The 21,429-nt window shown below is 34.4% G+C and overlaps 2 protein-coding genes across 2 annotated transcripts in view; one reads left to right on the top strand and one right to left on the bottom strand.

Moving 5' to 3' along the window:
• Positions 1 to 648: 648 nt before the first annotated feature.
• LOC123718617 (deformed epidermal autoregulatory factor 1) lies at positions 649 to 7,186 on the top strand. The gene is made up of 6 exons (XM_045675276.1): positions 649 to 1,532; positions 1,611 to 1,667; positions 1,756 to 1,938; positions 2,256 to 2,276; positions 2,647 to 2,873; positions 3,416 to 7,186. Exons 1-6 carry the CDS (start codon positions 812 to 814, stop codon positions 3,572 to 3,574), a joined length of 1,368 nt encoding a protein of 455 aa, XP_045531232.1. The 5' UTR covers positions 649 to 811; the 3' UTR covers positions 3,575 to 7,186.
• Positions 7,187 to 7,736: 550 nt separating this feature from the next.
• The window catches only part of LOC123718871 (laminin subunit alpha), a 53,203-nt gene continuing 39,510 nt past the window's right edge, over positions 7,737 to 21,429 (bottom strand). The window contains exons 46-62 of the mRNA XM_045675817.1: positions 20,783 to 20,979; positions 20,126 to 20,259; positions 19,056 to 19,253; positions 18,146 to 18,294; positions 17,456 to 17,734; positions 17,049 to 17,262; positions 16,493 to 16,816; positions 15,714 to 15,897; positions 14,972 to 15,110; positions 13,052 to 13,284; positions 12,129 to 12,227; positions 11,610 to 11,783; positions 10,811 to 10,983; positions 10,348 to 10,587; positions 9,270 to 9,431; positions 8,674 to 8,905; positions 7,737 to 8,167 (exon numbers count right to left, since the gene is read on the bottom strand). Of these exons, the coding sequence (XP_045531773.1) occupies positions 7,905 to 8,167; positions 8,674 to 8,905; positions 9,270 to 9,431; positions 10,348 to 10,587; positions 10,811 to 10,983; positions 11,610 to 11,783; positions 12,129 to 12,227; positions 13,052 to 13,284; positions 14,972 to 15,110; positions 15,714 to 15,897; positions 16,493 to 16,816; positions 17,049 to 17,262; positions 17,456 to 17,734; positions 18,146 to 18,294; positions 19,056 to 19,253; positions 20,126 to 20,259; positions 20,783 to 20,979 (3,394 nt within the window). The 3' untranslated portion in view covers positions 7,737 to 7,904. The remainder of the gene's footprint in view (positions 8,168 to 8,673; positions 8,906 to 9,269; positions 9,432 to 10,347; positions 10,588 to 10,810; positions 10,984 to 11,609; positions 11,784 to 12,128; positions 12,228 to 13,051; positions 13,285 to 14,971; positions 15,111 to 15,713; positions 15,898 to 16,492; positions 16,817 to 17,048; positions 17,263 to 17,455; positions 17,735 to 18,145; positions 18,295 to 19,055; positions 19,254 to 20,125; positions 20,260 to 20,782; positions 20,980 to 21,429) is intronic.

Here is a 21,429-nt window from a genome sequence, read left to right as displayed (position 1 = left end):
AAAGCTACAATACATAAATACTTGATGTTAGTAAGTTTGTTAGTAAATTGATTTGTTTTTATATTTTTGACCTATTAAACGATTTTGTATCAATATTCGATAATGGATATCCATTGAGTCAAATACAAATTGAGTCAACATAAGAATCAAATTTAAAAGAAACCCTGTTAACTAAAAGAAAAAAGGCTGCAGAAATATTTTCGACGTATAAACGTAGAAAAATATTTAGTAGGACAGGATTTCAAAAGAAAACACTTTTTTATTTGTATAGTCACTAAATAATAACTAAATTAAATTTAAAGTAACAAAAGATAAATAGTTTGTATTCAAGATCAATATAATTGTGTATTTAAATTTCCTACGTATATATAAATATATTCCTACGTATCATTGCTTTATTGTTGATTTTGCATAAATATAAAACTTTACAATCTTACGTTTAAAATAAAATAATAGCCATAACACTTATAAATACAATACAATATTGACCCATACGAAAAATTTATATCCATACGAAAGAGGCAAAATATTAAGAAAATTAGTTGCATATATATAAAAACTTACTTATTAAAGTTGTTTTTGGTGTTGATTTTCTAAATAATTTATTGGACTACAGTTTCTTAAAGTTTAAATCTCCCGCCATAACCTCAATAGTTTCTATTCGATTCAAACTTCTACACATTGAGTTATGGCCGACAACAACAGTAAGTCTTAAAAATTTGTAATGATTTTGTTTTACATCCATAACGTTGTACAAACATTCGCAATTGAATAAATTATACGTCACGGGTGCGTGAGAAGATATTTGGTTATGGCAGCCGAAAGAAGTTCGGAAAACGTCGTCATGCCGACCTCTACCGAAGTAACCGAAGGCGATTCCTTGTCGGCTTCAACCGAGCACGATAGCGATCGTTCAGATAGTAGAAATCTTACAATAAGACGTGGAATCAAAACATCTCGATTTACAAATGACACCAGCTATATTACATCGCCTGCCTCTTTACAAGTTGGGACTCTAGTGTCAGGGACCTCTTTTAATGTGATAGCACCGGATCAGTTGCCACATTTTAAGCCTATGCTTTGTGTTGATAACGGTTTTATTTCGAGTGGTTCTCTTACAGAAGATATTAAAACTACACATATCGTTATACAAGAATCAGCTTTGCCGACCACACAAGAATCGAAACATATAAACTCTAATACAAATTCATCAATATCAGGTACAAGCAGCAGTAATCAGTCATGGACGGAAACAGCAAATATGCCTGTTATACCGATAAGATGCAAAAATACCTCGGCAGAATTACACAAAAGCAAGCTTGGGTCTGGTGGCCGTGGAAAGTGTATAAAATATTGTTCTGAATGGTATACGCCAAGTGAATTTGAGGCTTTATGTGGTAGAGCATCCAGTAAGGACTGGAAAAGGTCCATTAGATTTGGTGGTAAAAGTTTACAAGTGCTAATTGAAGAAGGTATCCTGACTCCTCATGCTGCCAGTTGCACATGTGGAGCATGTTGTGATGATCTGACAGGTAACATTTGAAGAGTTTGTAAACCTAATAATATATATCCTAGTAGTCAAAGTACTGATTATTAACTGTTCTTTACAGCAACAGGCCCTGTGAGGTTGTTTATACCATACAAAAGAAAAAAACGTAGTCCTCAAGGTACTGTTCAAACTATTGCATTTTTTCTTAGCAACTGTGCATAAGGCAAGTCTAGGTTGTGCCTTATACAAAATTGAATATGTTTTAGATGATATTCAAACAAAAACAAACCGATTAAGATCCAAAGGTAAACATGAACCAGAAAAGCCTGATATAGAAATGAGTAATAACAGCAACTCTAAAGAGACATGGCAGTCCATTGCAGAAGAGCTGGAGAGTACCAGTGAATATGATTTGTTAGCTTCCGATCCCACTCAGGATACTATTGCTAGTAAGTAATGGCTTTATTATATGGAACAAAATGGGACAAATACTTCTTGATATATGCCACTAATCATTATACATAAGTAGATAAGCCTTTTTTGCCGACTAACCTGAAACACAGTTTTGGGATGCTTTAAATCAAGTAACTCTGGATTGAACTCATACACTGTCTTGTAAATGGTATTTTAGCCAGCTGTGATTTTTTGAAAGCAAAAGGCATAGCATACAAGTGACCCACATAAACATGAAATAAATAATCTGTACCTTTAGACATGTCATTTCATATTATATTAATGTGTTATTTTTGTTTTTCCTGCAAAACAGTACCAGCACTTAAGGAAATAGGTGGGTACCATATTAAGTAATTTACTTACTGCATATATATTTAATTTGTTGCATATTCATCCGTAAAAACTAGTTCCTAGTGTCACAATCAAAAAAACATTATCTTATTTAAATATATATTTGATATCTATTTGTAATTTTTGTAAATTTAATAAACATATAATAAGACCAACTACTAATTAATTTATATAATGCATATGTCACTGATTGTTTTAAAGTTCATGTTACTACATTAAAGGCTTTCAAACATGAATGCATGCAAGGAATGAATGTAGTATTTATTTATTTTTAAATATTGGCATGGCTTAATGCATTTTTCTTCATTTTATTGTGATATTGACAAAAAAATTAACACTAATACTAATTTTAGAAGTACCAACTACTAGCAGTGTAATGAAAAGAATGGATGATATAGTAGACATATTTCTGAAGTTATCTCAGGAGCTAAAGCAATGTGTAGAAGATATTCATTCAATAAATAAGCGTCAATTGGAAAGACTTGAGCATGTAAAGGCCTCTGAATTATTAGCAACTACTGTAGAAGCACAAGTTGAAGATGAGTTTTCTCCAAACACTGTGGAAGCAAGCTCAAAAAAGGTAATTTTAAAACTTATTAATTAGGTCTTGATTAAATTGAAAAAATGCTTTTTATTTCTCATACTTTGATTGTGTAATTTAATTGATTTAATTGCATAATACACTCAGAGGAAAGATTGCCTGCAACCCACTTAATTACATATCGTAATTGTTTTATGTGTTTGTTACATGTATGTACTTATACTTACTGTTCAATTGCCTAAGAAACATAAATTTAATTAGTTTTATGATATTTATTTATTGGTAGAGTAAAAAGTGAGTGTGTCCCTGCTCATAATTCTATCATATAATTTATTATTTTTGGAAAATGATATTTAAAGTCTTTGATATCCTAAGGTTTTGTCAGGTCGTTGACAGTGTTTCCAGATTCCAAAACTTCAGACATATGAGGTGTGACGCAATCTAGCTAGGTGTCATTGTTTAGGCTTTTAAAAAACTTGCATCAGCCCCTCAATTCCAATCTCGGCATAGCCGATCAGTAAATGCATGCTTTCTGTTAGGTAATATGGACTTTATATAATATAATTGTATATTACTTACAGTGTGCCAACTGTAACCGCGCCGCATCAGCAGAGTGTTCCTTATGTCGAAGAACCCTGTACTGTTCAACATTTTGTCAGAAAAAAGACTGGGCTGTACATCAAATTGAATGTTTGCGTGATGTTCCCACCATGCTTATTGTAGAAAGCCAACCCCAATAATATATAACTTATTTATTTATGTAAAAATTTAATGTTAAGGATAAAAGGAATATCTTCCAATTAACACTGATAAGCAATATTGAAAAAGTGAAATAATCATTAATTACTCCGGATGAAAAGTTTGACCGCAATATAGGATGCCAAGTGAATACTGGGAATATAATAAATGGTGTGTTACATTCCTATATGTATAGCTAGGAAGTCTGAAATGAGGGTTGGCTGGCTATACAACAGCGAATGCTTAGGTGGTTTGGCCACATAAAACAGCGGCTCAGAAGTATGATAAACATGGCAACCATGGTGGTCATGTCGGGTCGGGCAGGCCTTGTCTTATTGTGAATATAGAAATAAATGAAACTATCTTAAATTTAGACGATGTTAATGGGGCAACGATGTGTAGGACTGAACAAAGTGAATGTAACCAAATTTGTTGGACCAAAATATCTCAATATAGTGGATTTCTCGTATGTTGTATCCTTTGTTACAGGCAATGGTAGAGGTAAAGACCTATACATGTGTATAGTTTATATTAATTTATTTTTTTAAACATTTGCAAACACTCACTGGTATTTCAATTCATTTGTGTACGCTGTAGGGTGGGTGTGTTTGTCTGAATTGGCTTAAACATCAGAAGTAAAGCACGAAATACAATTTAATTAATAAAAATAATAGCAATGAGAGGTGACGGTAAGACTGCGTTACGTGCACCTCGACGCAACCAGATAAATGCGTGACGATACTTTATTTTTATGGAATCTCGCTGTTGGGTTAAGGGCCTTTACACCTCAGCTCGGACTGTTTTGGCGAGCGTAGCTCGACCAGAATGGCGTTTAATCCCGCGGCTAGCGCAAGGGCGTCTCCTGTCAGATTCGAACGTTGGCTTGGGCCGTCACGGGGTGGTCAATCGCCTGAAGGGCAGGACGGAAGCTCACTGGAGTGAGGGAAGTGCGAAGTAAAGATCCTCGCCTTCCCCGGTGAAGGCGGTTTTTTACACTAATCTGTGTTTGGCTATTTATTTTACGGTAATTGGATTGTCCGGATCCGTTAATGTATGTCGAGGCCTCCTACAAGCCTTTTTTGTCGATACAGCGGCGATTCGGGTTTTTATAAACGTAGTGGGGCGATGACGTCAGGTGCAGGTGCCATTCAATACTACCGTATACGTCATGTTCTATTTTCATTACTTCTCCAATAATATCCTTTCACCAAATAAACAATATTGACGACACTAAACACATCCTCAGTTGTAGGAATGTTTCCTTGCAGCAGCAGTTTCACTATCGGATAAGTTGACTGGCAATATTAACATGTTTCCCAGCCCGCAACATTTGTTGCAGGTGTAGTCAGTTACGCCAATGGTTCAAAATATTAATGGGAAATTGTTTTTCAATGTCTTCCATTATTATCTAAAATTTTCCTATAATTTTGGGTGGGGTTTTAAGGATCCCTTGATTTATCGGTTGAATTACTGATGAAGTGTTTGGCGGTAAAATTGCCAATGTTGGTTAAATTCTCAATTTTAGGTTGAGCTGGGCAATTGCCAATAAATAAAATGATCTAATTTCAGTTATTTTTTAACTGATCTAATTCCCATTTGCGTGGATGTTGTGTCTGAAGTCATCCAGGCCTTTTTGTTTGCTTCGTAATCAACTGGCAAAGAATTAAAAAAAAATCAACAGCTGTTTTTTTTACCTTGGTTGCATCACGGTGATTCTATATTTGGATAATTTTCCACCTACGCACCTTCCCCTTTACATTTCAAGGATTGTTTATTAGTAAACTTAAAAAACAAAGCCGTCACAGGTTTACATATTTGGCTATCAGTGTAATCGTGAGTCAATTTTGGGAGAACTGTTTTAAGCCAGTTATCACAATCACTTTGCGATACACTAGCGGCTTCTCCACAAACCTTGCCTACTACAATATCTATAATCTTGTCGTTGACAAAATCGGTATATCCAGCTTTCCGAACACTATAAACCAATTTTTTCAAATAGTGTGACCAAATGATTAGCCTTTTCTTGCAGCAGACGACCGTTCAAAGATACGATTTGGCTTCTAAATGAAATTAGAAGGGCATTTTCGACATTTTGATGCAGTCGGCTTGCGGGTTATCTTAATTTTTAAGAATTTGTATTCAAAGAATTCTTTCTAATTTGTGACTTTGGCGGCTGACTCCGGTCGCAATATCTGCATGGGATTGCTAAGAATTGGTTACAAATGATTCATTAAAAACAATCGCTACACCCAAACTCGACGTTACATCCAAATTCAATAGCCACGTGAATTTTGCTAAAATATGCTTTAAATTCAAGGGACTTAAATTTAACGTCGTTAGAGCAACAACCTAGGTCGTAATAAATGAAATTTACTGTATACGCATGTATATTCTGTTAATCATATAAATATAACATCTTAATAGCTCCTATTGAGCTGTGTTGGCTTGGCCAAGAAAATCTTGCGGTGTTTAGATAGTTTGGTCTTCGTTAACTCTGCCATGGTTAGCCTTTATCGTTTACAAACATGTAGACCTAAACAATAGAAGCGCTAGCTAGTAAATATTTTATGAAATAAAGTTTATTATATTGTTAATAAAAAGTTTACCAATTTATTTAATAGTTATTTAACTTGTACATATGTGAATGAATTTTTAAAGAAACAGGCCTGCTACTACTGATCGATAAAACATTACTGTGGGTTTTGTACTTAATTGATTGATTATCATAAATTTGCATCGGATCAGTCCCTCATTCTATATATAGGATAAATTTATCATAAATGTGATTTAAACTGAACACCAAAAATTAATATAAAGTGTAGATATAGCATATGATAATTTTATAATTGAGACTTATACAATTAAAGTAAAAACAAAAGATAAAACATACAATCTTTTCGGGGAAACCCTTTCGATTCACATCTAACTAAGCCTAGTTATTTCATAATAATGCAAAATTTAGAGTACGAATGTTGTAAATTTTCTTAAATTCAAGATAATTGTTACTTAAATTTTGTTGTAATTTCGCTATGAAACTTAACCTTAAAGGATATTCTGACACGACATCCGATAAATCAGAGATGTATGATTGAGCAATAGCAAATACTTTTCCTGATAGCTATTCCCTTAAGTAATAAAAACAATGAATTTGATATGAAATGTCTAAAGGTAATGAAACTGGAAATAAAGCATTTTATATATTTGTTAGCTATATTTAGCTTATTTGTTTCTGTGACCCACTTGTTGTTCCGATGATTTATCAGATTCAGATTGGTTGAGTACCATTTGCTAGGCTGTGTAAGTTCATTCCAGTTACTTGATTTAAAGCGTTCAGAATCTGCTTGATTCAGGTTACTAGGCAAAAAACTTATATTATGTAATTATTAGTTGTATATATCTAGAAATATATGTCCCATAAAATATATCCGTTACTTCCTAACAATAGTATCCTGAGTGGGATCAATTCAATTTGTATAAGGTACGAGCAAAAAAATTACAAACTTGCCTTATACGTAGTTACTGAGAAGAAATCATGTTATTTTTTAAACAGTGCCTTTTTTAAGCGTTCATCGTTTTTGTTTATGTAATTTGAAGTATTAAAGAATTATGAATTATCTTGTTTTTCATTAATAGCCATATAAAAATAAATTTCCTATAATTTTGGTGTAGATTGTCAAATCACTTACCATTACGTTTACTTTTGTATCAGTTTATCTCTTTCACTGTTTGATAAAGCGTTAAATTGAGTGCTAAGAATGAATTCATTGGGAGAGCCGTGATAGGAACGCCTCAGGTTCTACAGTAGCTAGCCTAGCCAATATTTCTTGTATAATATACCAAAATCGATTTTTTTTGTCCAGTTTTAGCAATGTTTAGTAAGTACATATAATATTTTTCTATTGTTATGTGTCGGCGTCACCGTCTTCTAGTGTTTTTGCGACATAAACACGTGACGTCTAATATTTTTTTTTTAAATTGATAAATTTAGAACGAATAAACACGATTTTACAAAGACTTTACTGATCTCTCCATCTATGTAAATGCTTGTAAAGATAAATATTTTTAAATTACATTATAGTACAGATAGATAACATTAACTGAATATTTTATGTATTATATATTTAATTGGTAAAGGAAGGTAATAAATAAAACATCTTTGTGGTTGATATTTATTGAAGTATATAGTAAAAAATTACATGTTTCGGAAAGTAATACACATTAGCATCCTTATTTATTAAAAAGTATTGTAGTTATTTTGTAAAAAGTAAAATCAACAATATGGCTGCTTTATTAGATTATATTTGATTAGGGAAATTACATATTCATATAAATTTAGTCGTTAGGACATACGCCGATATGCGTGTTGCGTTTAGCGGCATTTAGGGGTATGTGAATTGGCGTGTTATTAATCACAATATTACGAATACACCCCGTGAAGCCGCGTCTTGAGCGCACACCCCTGACCTTATATACAGGGCGTTCGTGTCCTCCGATGTACAGTGCTGACCTCGTATCAGTGGATCCAGATTGACCTAAACCAGCGTCTGACAAGTGTCCGTCCACGCCCACTGATACCACGTGACGAGACTTGACAGCTGCAAATAATTTTCTATTTGAGTGGCTAAAGTGGGATATTTGTTCCATTTTTTTTATTTATTATAAAACAATATGGTTTATTTGTTCTACGCATTTAACGGAATGCACCATACAAAGCGATTTAACAATGTTTATATCCCAATATGTTATCTTTAGTCAGTTTAAATAGCTCTGCACTGGGATTAAATGCGCTGTGTTAAGCCGGATCGTGTCGGTGATAAATGAACAATCAATGTCTTATACAGGCCCTAAGACTTAGGTCTAACAAATAAAATGGTTACAATAAATTAAACATATAAGATTTATTTAAAATTGTACTATACCATCGTAAGCGCAGAGCCGTGTTAAACCGGTAAAAGTGACAGAGCGATCCCGACTTATGAATATTTGTAAACATAGAAACGCAAATTTTACAAAAACCCTAACCCCTGCGCAAACTATAGGAAATGATTGTTCAAATAAAAAATACAAGATTATGGACTTTAAAATGCAATAGAAAACTTACCATATATTCTGTGCCAATTTCCATCGCATAGTGAAAACTTGTCTCCCAATTTGTAGCTCGCGTGGAAAGGCCCTTTACCATTCTCCACATTTGCTACAACCTCATTCTCTAGAAGTTCTAGAATCATAAAGTCTCGCCTCCCGTGAACACTTAGCAACAGCCCAGTCGAGTTCCGAGGTTTCACCTCCATCGAAATCGAAATTTCGTAGCCCACCTTGAAGTTCTCCATTAACTGAAAACGATACATTTCTATTGACCCAAATACGGCCATCAACATGCCTTACTTATTCAATTAGGTATTTCAAAACCTGTCTAGCTATTTTTTCTGTATGAAGTTTGGCAGCGCACAAGACGAAATTGACTTACGAATTGGAACACTACATTTTGATTATAACAAAACCGAGTTAGAGAGAATTAGAAAACGCATTAAGTAAATAATTTTAGATAAATATTATATTCTACCAACTATAATATTCAATATAAACAGGTTTCTTAAGTAGGTATATTATTATCTAGAATTTTTAAAAATTCCAGCAAGATTCCATTCTAAGCCGTGTCTTCCTATGGTAAACTCAAATGTACTGAAAATAACTCACCTTTAAGTAATTACTGTGGGCATTATTAGACGGTCCAAAGTACACACCATCTTCAACGTTATCAGTACAACGAAGCGAGTTCACTCTCGCCCGAATGTCGTTAACATATTGCCCGTTCATCATGAGCCCTTTCAGGCAACCCTTGAATGGCTGGTAGAAGTCCTAGAATAATTTAGGTATTATTAAACAGCGACAATGATGACGTTTGAGTTGAAAACACTACTATGTCAAATACATATTAGTACATAGTCATGCTAGCACGTTCTGAACTAACGATTTAGTGTCCTTCAAGAAAAACGTACCGATTTCTGAAAAGCGGAAATGCACACGTAAGCTTTCTAGCAGAGGCAGGCGTGGGCAACGATAGTATTTTACATCAGAAGTGCTTAGTCTTGTCTTTTATTAACATAACTTTTACACATTTAAAGAAAACATTTGTTCAACGGATTGAAGCTACGTATAATAATAATTTTAAATTCTTCCGACATTTCGCGTGCTTAACAGCGTGATAATATAACTTTCTCTACAGCTGTGATGCTTTTCATTCATTCAACACTTTTTGCCTTTAGTCACCGTGACCACGCACGCTGTAAAACACGCGAAACGTCGGAAAATTTAAAATTTTGTAAAATAATTATAAGTTTATACTAATACATAGCTTCAATCCGTTGAAAAAGTGTTTTCTTTAAATCAGAAGTGCTTCCAGCCCAGCCCATCACTCTGTTTAATCGCAAAGTCTATGTTAACAAAACTAAGTTGCGACGCTTACATTGTCCCTTATGACACTAAATGCATTTAATCATAAAATGAGACTATTAGCACCAATAGTATAATACGAAAGTACGTATCAAAAGAAATCGTATAACGATAATCATTAAAACTATTATAATTTATCATGACGTAGTATGAAACAAAAGCAACCGATTTTCATGAAATCTTTATCAGTACTCCAGTTCAGGAGGTATAGTATAGTATAAAGAATATTAAAAATTGCTTTGCCATAGGAATTGAAAATGTCCGGACGCCGTCAGACCGCTTAAATAAGTTAAACTAATTACTTTATAAATCTATCACTTACTTTAAGATTCTGCTTTTCAGTCCCGTTAAAGGTGCTTAACCCACCATAGTAGTACGGCGGTGATAGGTGCGCGGGCGCAACACAAGATACGCTAGTTTCACCCACATGATCAGAATCCACAGTTAATTTGCCATGTCCACCATTACGTACTAAGGTGACTGTGTGCCAATCTGTTCCATTGTAGGTACGACTTGAGACTACCTCACCGTTCTCACCGCCGCAGTTGAATGAGAAATGGAGCTATAATTACAAATTATTATATTAAAAAAATAAACTCAGAGACGCTGCCTTGGTTTCGATTTCCTCACAATATTTTCCTTCATACTACGGGCAAGTGTAAATGCGATCGTAGAAAAGTCACGTGCTCATGCTGAACACCGCTCTCGAAGAGTGTTAAAGAATTTTACAATATGATCAACATTTTACAGCACTTATCCATAGAAAAAACATTGAAATTATTTACCTTGGCATCCTGCATATAGAGCGCCAGGAACTGTGTTGGTGCCCGCTCGGCGCGCGCGTAGAATATTAAACCTCCGTGTTGGTCGTACGTACGGAACGTAATTGTAAGATCAAAACCTTCCAATTGCCTGCCTGGGAGCTTTCCGTACTCTATACGACTATCGTTTCGAGACCCTAATAAAGATTTAAAACGTAATAAGAATCTTTATGATGAGAGAAGGAGACATATATAATTAATATAAAAACACAACGGAATTTTATTTAAATTTTTACAAGACAATTTTCAATTAATTCAATACTAATATCACCTGCATCATGAGCACAGAACACATATAGATACCGGCAAACATCTTGAACAAATGTCCTTGTCGCGCAGAAGCGATTTTTAGGTATCACTTACGGCGACGGGTGAGTGACGTGTCGATCGCGTGATTGGTAAATCAGTGTCCCGCACTGTGTACAATGCGTAAACTTTCCTCACTCCCTTGTTCAATGCTTAAGAAGTTTGCCGGTATCTGTACACACCCTCACTTTCACACACAACACATCCGAATTAGGTATTACGTATATAATATTGTTGATTGATCCTTTCGTAAATTTTGTATATATTGTATTCCATCTTTAAATGCGCGAATAAGCGATTATGATTGTTTTTGTAAAATATAATTTATGTCAGCTGCAGGAATACGAAATAAAGAAATATTTTTCAACTTGCAAGTGTGTGGGTACTCTTGCCTTACTATTATGATTGTAATGAATAATAATCTGTTATAATGTTCTAGTATATATCTAAACCTTACCGAATCGGTATCCTTCTACCGGATCTCCAATGTGGTACTGAGGATCGTAAGCAAGTGCACAACCGGCTTCTGGTTTTGCTTGTGGTATTTTTGTGGTAGTAGGTCGTATGAATGGTGCTCGTGATGTTGTTTCCGGTGTGGGTAGTGTCGTTTCTTCCGGTACTAATTCTATAACTGAAGATGTCTTAAATTAACATTTCGAAAATAAAAATATATTAACTAAAAATTTATTGTACTCAATAATATAATTATTGAGTAACGCACCCAATGAGTTGGTAACGCACGTGGTTTTAAAGGGGTATTTGGTTCGTATATTAACAAAACTTTAATTATTTTCAAATGCCGATCTTTGAAAATCGAGACAGAACGTTTGAATAAAATTCGTGTAGTATGGAACTAGGCAATTTTGCTAAAAGCGTAACCCAAGGCTAAACGAATTTGAGAGAATTTCCATAAAAAATCGCTTGGGTAACTAAAATGGGGGAAAATAAAATCATACAAATGCCATGGGAGTTTTACCTTTTTCTACAGTAGGACGCACTTCAGCCTCTTCATTTCCATTAATATTTGGAGTGGGCAAAACATCTACTTGTGGTGGTGAGGGCCAGGCAGATTGGTCTGTTGCGAAGTATTTTTTAATTTAGTAAAATTTTAATTATATTTTCGTCCTTTCTGACTATAGATATTTCCTAACAAAAAACGGCTTGTAACCAAATTTTAATGCGGAGTTTCAATAGACCAAGTGATTCAAGATACAGAAAAAAATACTCTTCTACTAGTACTTATTTCGAGGTGACGATAATAGAGTTGGGTCTCAGTCTCACGGCCCAAGCCCAAGCTGTCACGCATGGACTGTACTTTTCCAACAAACAACGACTGTGTTGAGACAATGTTGAAGTATTTACTAGTAAATGTTACACCCAGAAAATTAATAAACAACTTACGTGTTACGCTCCTCACAACCCTGTTGCTATTGTTACTACAAACACGTACACAGCAATATGATCGTTGTACTTCATTATTTTAGAGACAAAAAAATTAATGAACCATAAATATTACGATATAGTTTTTAACATTAAAAAACCTCAAAACTCAGTAAATTACATAAATCAAATGATTTTGTTAAATATAATTGTTGCCCTAACCACTCAGTTTCAACCTATTTGAAAGTTTAATCAATAGTGCAGCCGATTGTACGAGCCGATACAAGTAGTATTCCAGGCTCAATCTCAATCAAAACAAAGGCTCTATCAAATTTTCTCGAACTTATAAAATTTTCTACAAATTCAGTTTTACACGGACAATACGATGTCAATCAACAGTTACTTTTAATAAGGCTGACCGCAAAGCTGAGAGTTTCCGGTATTATGGTGTCGAGGAATGATTGCTACCAAATTTCTTTTATAATTATTTCAATAATATATCTATAAATTGAGACTTACCAGGAGGTACTCCACCCGTGGTAGTGGTTGTGCCGCATCTACCAAAGGTAACGCTGTGGTTGCTGTATGGCTCCAATAAGTTCAATACGCGTCCATTAATTGTCGCATCGGCTATACATCCTGTAAATGGTACCTTTGAACCAACTTTACCGCCAACCACATATCCTGGTTGAACTCCTCCCACGAATAGGACACCATTTAATATATGCAATGGCGCCGGTGCTGTATCCGTGCTGTAAAAACAAATAAATTGTATTTATTCTAGTATAGCCTGTATGTATCTTCTGGATGTTGACAATTTAGACAGAAAGTTTTAATGAATTTGAAGAAAAAGAAATGAAATTTTTATTTTTAAAAATCTAGGCATATATTGATAAAAAAAATTGTGTGTGTTGAAGTGGATTCGAAAATGGTTTAGATTTCAAATTTGACAGCACAACATCTGTCGGGACCGCTAGTAGTTAATAAAAATCTGCTTTTATCTTTTATTTTTGGGCATTTTTCAATTCCTTTTGAATATTGAATTTAGTGTGCCTTTAGTTAACAGATATTACGACCATAAACATACAAAACACTATAAGTTATTCATAAAAACTAATTCAGTCTAATTGCACTCTTGGAACTCTTTCATCTCTTTCTGTGAAATTGTGTTTACGCGATGACGAAAAGAGAAAGATGATTAGTTACAGAGTTGGTGTAGACTTTTTAAATAGCTCCCAAACCTTATATTAGGTAATCATTATTGTCATATGTATAGTTCTATCGTTTCTGTATATATGTCTGTGTTATGTGTGTGTAAGCAATAAATATAGTCGTTGCCGTAGTACTAAAGACGATATGGATACGCTTTTGCATTATAACTCGTCCAAGTTTGCTACTGTATATGCAAGTGTTAAGAAAACAAAAAAAAATGGATAAACAAAGCTAAACAAAAGCAAACAATTACAGTACTTCCAAATTAATAATGGCGACCGCCGCCGAACGCCCGATTTGTTTTCGATTGTGAACACATGGTATTGACTCCTATTCCTTTCCAACAAAGTGCATTGTTTAGGGCTCTTACGATTCAATGATTTGGGTGTTTCCGGGAAAACGACCACTCGAGAACATTTGTATGCGCATTATTAAAGAGCAGTGTTGGCCTAGCGGCTACAGCGTGCGACTCTCATCTCTGAGGTCGTAGGTTCGATCCCCGGCTGTGCACCAATAGATTTTCTTTCTATGTGCGCATTTAACATCAAAACGGTGAATGAAAACATCGTGAGGAAACCGGATTGCCTTAGACACAAAAAAGTGGACGGCGTGTGTCAGGAACAGAAGGCTGATCTTGCCTATTCGATTTACAAATGATCATGAAACAGATACAAAAATCTGAGGCCCAGACCTAAAAAGGTTGTAGCGCCATTGTTTTTTTTTTATTAATTCGGGAGTACTGTATTTGTTTTAACCTTATTTTCTACTGCAACCTAACACTAATAATTCAAAAATCAAATAAAAATAACCTAAACATAGAAAAGTGCGTGCATATAAAATACACATATCAGTGAAGTGAAACTTCTTTGTAAATTAAATATTACTAAGGTAAAAGCCCCAAAAGATCATGTACCAGCATATGATCACTCCATGTATTTCTATATTCACACTGTATACGTGCTAATAATAATAATATAAATAAATAAATCTGCACAAGACGTTATGCGAAGTTCTTATATGCAACTACTAAACGAATACATCAACCAATAGCGTGTATTTCTTTCTCAGTCTGTCTCAATCGCTCTCTCCCTTCGACAGAAACGCTGCACATCTTCATGACTTTTCATCTTTTAAAAAATTACCTTCATGAGCCTAATGAAGTTTCACTTCAAAAATTATGGACAATGGATATATCAGCGAAAATTAAAATCATTAAAAAAGGCATACCTAAAGTAATCAAAATCGTCAACCACAAGCCGTAAAGCCTTGTTACTATGTGTGACAGCTACCACGTGCCACTGCGAGTCGTTGTACGTACTTATGCCTGTATCGAGTCTCTCACGTTGACTCATCAGTACAAGACTTCCTGTAATTATAAAACATATTTCGTTATTTTGGCTTCATCGTGCAACACTGGGGTCATGCATTCTAACAATGCCGGACTAAGAGGTCTGGAGGAGTCAAGACAACAAAGGAGTAGACCAAATATTTTCCAAATAAGATGGACAATATTTTTCAGTCGATTTCAAAAAACAATTTATTGGGAAACCAAGTATATGTTGTTTTATTATAAAAAGCTGTTGTAAACTGTACCCCTGTTTACCCTCCCCTAAATCCAGAACTGCATTCTAATTATATATGTCAATGAATTTTAGTTTAGCCTAGTTAGAAAGATTCTTATGTAATCTGAGACCATACAGGATTGTAACACCACAGATAATTTATTTAGCTCCGTGAATACAGTTTATCGATATCATTTCTACAAAGTCCCTTACAGGTGCAATTATTGTTAACACGTAAGAATTTATAGTAAATAATGTAATTTAATTAGGAGTTGGAGATGTTACTTAAAAAAAAATGTTACTCTTATATTCAGCCAAAGATTCCATCTGTTTTGAACCACAATTGTAGTTATAAAGAATAAGAAATTTAGCGACTTTTTTAGAAAAAACTTTCACAAAAAAAATACCTTTGATAAGTGACAGCGATATGCTATCTGGCATCGTGTTGGTTTGCATTCTACTCAAATATAGGAATAGCAGTCCATCCGGCATGGACGTTTTGAATTTGAGGGTCAGCTGAAGGTTTTCAGTGGTTATATCAACGAAGCGAAGGTAACTGTCTTCACCAGAGAGCGACACCAGCGAGGCGAACTGAAATATAATATATGTATTGTATTACTCTATCTTCTAGACAATTTTGTTCAGCGTGCGTGGTCACGGAGAGTACGCGAAACGTCGGAAAAAAAATTAAAATTTAGAATTATGTAAATAACTATAAGTTTTTATAATAATACATAGCTTTAGTCCGTTCAAAGAGTGTTTTTCTTAATTTTGTACTTATATTCAATAATATGCCGTTAAATATAAAATTTTATTATTCATATTTGTTGTGTTTGTCCACAGACTAATGCGCCCCTGTGTTATGGGTTAAGTGATAGACAAAAATATTTTTGAAGAAAAGTATTTATGGTGTCGAAAAATAACCACCATTTATTAAGAGAATAAATAAATTATATATATATGCATACGGACTTCCAACAATAAGTTGGTTGGTTGGGAGTGGTTGCGTGCGAGTGTCGATGTAAAGTTTCAATAAAAATAATTTGAAATATTAATCTATTTAGATAAGAAATATTATTAAATTAATAATTAATATATATATATATATATATATATATATTTAATGATTTTTCTTTACAAGACTTATTAATAATGAAAGATATAATTAAAGGAAATAACAAATTACCTGACACCCATAAGCAATGCCAACAGACTCGGCATTATCGCTCAAATCTATGTTGATTCCATCAATGCTTATCTGTCGTATGCATCCATCGAATCCTTTATCTGTGACTTGTATAATACCCTTATTATTACCACCAAAGTTCATTGTATCTAATGCCGGAATTTCCTTTACTGGCGACGTCGACGCCATTTTTAATATCTCGTTGTCAACTTTGAGTGAGCATGAACTGAAGTATCTGGCCGCGTCCAGTCTGTGCCATTTGCCATCGTTGTATGTCTTTGTCGTACCTAGTATGACCATATCGTCTGTGTTTCCAAGAGATACCTGGAGTAAAATACAGTAAATTTTATGAAAAATGTATGGTACAATATATCTCTCTTGGGAATTTAAAGTATTTTTTTATATCATATTACTTCTCTTATTTTATCTGTACTTATTTAAATGTACTGAGACAGTGCCAGTAGAAAGTTTTAAGTAATTACTATTTACAACTTAAATTAAAACACGTAATTGATATTTATATTTTTTTTAAAAATTGGATGTTCTGTTTAAATACCTGTAAGTACACTCGTCCCTCCTGCAATTGTATTGAGAAAAAGTGTTTATTTTCTCCCACAAGATAAATAAGACCATCTGAAGCGTATGTCCTGAAGAATAGGAAGACTTGGTTCTTTTGAGGTCCCAGGAAACCTCTGCCAGGCATTGTTACGTGAGATTTGCCGTTGAACCGATATTCTTGAGGTCCCGATTGGGATGTTATAAGCTTATCTCTGAAAAATAACGTATTTTAAACTTATAGCATTATTATAAGTAAATAGTCAAGGCACAAAATAACTTACAATCAAAAGTTTATCTTAATATTACGTATTATTAAGAGGCATTTCGTACGTACATAGCATAGTACAATTTTATATAAGCTAAATTAAAAATAGTATCGCAAATATTGTGTCTCAATGTTAATACCTCTGTCTGGCTCCCTTAAGATTGGCAGCGGTACGGAAGTTCCATAGTCCAACAGGTGTATCACCAATCATTAGTTCTTCTATCTGTCCTTCAAAAGCGGGGAAACTGACACCTTGCAGTTTTGCGTCTGACGGCACCCCGCCAACGTATAATTTCGATTTTTCGCGGTCCAAATTGAATATTGTATGCTGCCCTGGTAACACTGCCTCTTTCTCATGAACACTCTCCGAGCCATTGTCGAGGTTTTCGCGAATCGAAAGTTTCACATTGCGTCCGATTCTGTGGATTTGTTTTTTTTTTAAATAATTTTAAGCACTTGTGTGAAGTAGGTGAACTTCTAAAAAAACATATTTTCAGAGTTTATGAGTCACAAGTGACTTGGGGCATGGATAGGGCGAATCAATTTTTACTTGAGACAATTTGCTTTTTATTTTCTAAATTTTTAGGTAAATACTATTTTATTAATTTAAAAGCGTCATCCATAGGAGGTTTCAAAACAGGTGGGCAATGCATATACACATACTGAGTCCTACCATAGATTGAGTCTTTAACCAATACTAAACGTAATAATTTTTTATTTAGTTTTATACATTGTTTTTTTTTATTAGGTTGGAGAATAAGAAGGCTTAATAATAATAAAACCGTTGCACTGTTTAATTTGTATTTCTATTAACATTTGTGTGTTCTTACCTATCCACAATAACTTGGTACCATCGGTTGTCTGCTACGAATTTCTCGCTACCAATGCGGACTGGATCTCTGCCAGACTCCGCGCTGTCACCTATGTCCATTACAAGGTATGGGTAGCCATTTTGCACTCCGACTACCATGAAATCATCCTAAAAATATACAATTGTTTTAAACAACAAAAAACTTTGTTATTCGGCAAAAAAATTGGATAATCTTCATTACTAATTGAATACTAATATCCATTTTACCCGAAAAAAAAACCAGTTAAAATTATTATATATTCAATACGAGTCTTGACATTAGAGTGCATCCGTTGCGCTGATCATTTTTATTTTATAGACAAGCGAGTGATCCCCCGTCTGTGCCTGACACATGCCGTCGACTTTCTAGGGTCTAAGGTTTCCTTACGATGTTCCTTCACTGTACGAACGAGTCGAGCGTCCATTGGTGCACAATCATAATTCGAACGAATAACCTAAGGGGCCGCACCCTTAAGCCACTAGGCGTTGGCCTATTACATAAATGGCGCTATAACCTTTACAGGTCTGGGCCTCAGATTTCTGTATCTGTTTCATGATCATTTGTTAATCGAATAGGCAATTAGGTGATCAGCCTTCTGTACGCCGTCGACTTTTTAGGTCTAAGGCAAGCCGGTTTCCTCACGATGTTTTCCTTCACCGTTCGAGCTAATATTAAATGCGCACATAGGAAATAGTCAATTGGTGCACAGCCGGCGATCGAACCTACGCCTCAGGGATGAGAGTCGCACGCTGAAGCCACTAGGCCAACACGGCTCTATGGCCTATTACATAGGTAGGTAAATCAATTTGCTTCGGGACGCTAGGTTGTTCGCCATCACCATTTACCACAATGATTGTAAATAAAGAAATAATTACTAAAAAAAACCTACCGATTTTGTTCTACGTAACATTGTGTCCTTAGGGTTTCCGAGGTAAAGGATAAATCCATTGTTTTCTTTGGTACGGAAGTAAGCAGATACATGTGTAGAAGTAGACATTTCGTCGACAGTGTCTGGAAGTCTTGGCTGAAGAGTTGTATGCGTATCGAAAGTCACACCAAATGGTATGCGGTTCGCAACTGTCCGAGCCTGTTAAGAAAATTATTAATTAACATAACTAGCTTCCGCCCGCAGTTCCGGCTACAAATTTCGTGTACATATCTTGAAACCTTTTTGAACAGTATAGAAATCCCATTTGACAGTTTTTGACTTTATACAATATATTCAAAATATTACGCATTACAAACACAATTATATACAGAACATGGTGTGAATGTATAAAAATATAACTGATACAGTCAAACCCGGATAAGTGAGAAATCAAGAGACCGCGATCTCATTTTCTCTTATAGAGGTTTCTAACCTGAGTTTCTAGCTTACAGAGTTCCAGAAGAGGAGTGCCTCACATATAGAGGTCTATAAAACTATAGAAAACAATAAAAGACGCATATTTGGTTTGAATTAAATAAGAGTCACTCGAAATTTACAGGTATAGACAAGTATCAATCTCCCTTATAGAGGAGAGGAGGTTCACGTGAAAAATGACTGTCATTTATACAGGTTTTAAGTTTCTAACTTATAAAGTTTTAGAAGGGCAAAATGACGGTACTCGGTTAATACTCTCATTAAAAGAGTTTTCTGGCTAACCTAGTGATTACAACTCTATTACAACTGTGTCACTTACTCAGGTTTGACTGTACTACGTTGACGAATTGGCTTAATTGAACGAACGCCCCAGCCTCGGCGACTTATTCAAAGTGAAATGATTTGTATTGGATTGTTTATTTATCAAAGAGGACTAGTCTACGTAACGTTTTTAGTTCTGTAGGATAATAAATAAGTTAGTCTAGTTAATATATTCAATCAATGTGCTCTTAAAGCATACAGTAGGACGAAACAGCTTTATGATGGAATGTTTTGTCAGACCTATATTTAAATTATATAAATATAATAAGCCTAACCTGCTCAATCAGTTCATGAAGTTTCTGTAACTTCTCATCAGCAGCTTTCCGACGTTCCTCAAGGCTCTCTTGCTGCACGTTCACTGTACGATATGTTGATTCGATATTCGGGTTCATTTCGTTGATGTCGTTAACTAAAAATTGCAAAAAATCATAATAGTAGTACGACTCGAAACAACTGTAACGATACCGGCATGCCTTAGATTAAAAAATCACGGAAGCCTGATACCTACTTGCCTATTAGAAAAACAAATGATAAGGAAACAATTAAATAAAGAATCTGAAGCCTAGACCTAAAAGGTAACGACCGGATAATTACATTAATTTAACCGTTTGGACTCTTATATATGAGCTGATTGTTGTTTTGTCCTTATCATTCTCGTGCAATTTTAGTAAAGCAATGAGACAATACACATATTTTATACGGTATATAAGATCTTAAATGTAAAGAAATGCAACACGCATTTCTTTTACAATGGAATTATAGTTAGAGCTGGTAAGCGATTATATTTTTTTGTACTAAGCCAGTAACTGAGTTTATAATATTTTTTCTTACAAAATACTTGCTATAAAGATCATGACAAAAATGTATTACAATCGTAACGGAACAGTCGGCTAATAAATAATGGTAATGACGAGAAAGGCTATTGGACTTACTTAAATTGTGAACATTGAGAGTCATTTTCTGAGCATCATCAGCCAGTTTTGGTAGAGTTTGCGCCCATTCCTTACTAGCTGCCAAATCATTGCCAAGCTCTGACATTATACCACTACTAGATCGAACGATGCTCGCAACTCTGTCTGCTTTTTCAGTTTCGTCTTCTAGCGATGTATGTGGTGCGTTTGGTAGAGAACTGGAAGAGATATTATAAAAGAAGTAAATTGTAACATTTAATAGAAAGATGCCTCTATATTTTATCATAAAATAATATTCTTAAAGTGAGAATGGCTCGTCATATTTTAATATTTTTTTAGAAAATTATGTTTTTTTTTAAATTGCAATATTCGTCGTTCTCGTTCTCGTTGCAATATGAACATAAAATTGATACAAAATTGCCTCTATACAAAAAACATCAAAATAAATATTTAAATAAAAAGTACAGATCCAGATCACAGAAAGGATATTAAAAATATTATTAAGAATATCCATTGCGCTAAATAACCTGCATCATGAGCCGCCCACAAGTCCATCCCTCACGTTAACACCATCACACAACCGAATTACGTTTTACTTAGTTAAGTGTATAATTATTGATATTTTAGTTTCCTGTTTAAACCCTTTTGTCATCAAGTATTCCATACAT

Source organism: Pieris brassicae, chromosome Z (genome assembly GCF_905147105.1).
Source record: "Pieris brassicae chromosome Z, ilPieBrab1.1, whole genome shotgun sequence".
NCBI classification, from domain to species: Eukaryota; Metazoa; Arthropoda; class Insecta; order Lepidoptera; family Pieridae; genus Pieris; species Pieris brassicae.
Note: the sequence above shows the minus strand (reverse complement) of the source record. Positions and strands in the feature narration are given on the sequence as shown.

What these genes read in the sequence shown, in the direction of transcription:
- LOC123718617 (XM_045675276.1), top strand. Translation starts at nt 812, where the DNA reads ATGGCAGCCGAAAGAAGTTCGGAAAACGTCGTCATGCCGACCTCTACC. An exon ending in CACTCAGGATACTATTGCTA is followed by an intron (nt 1,939 to 2,255) that starts GTAAGTAATGGC and finishes CCTGCAAAACAG; the next exon opens with TACCAGCACTTAAGGAAATA. An exon ending in TGGAAGCAAGCTCAAAAAAG is followed by an intron (nt 2,874 to 3,415) that starts GTAATTTTAAAA and finishes TATTACTTACAG; the next exon opens with TGTGCCAACTGTAACCGCGC.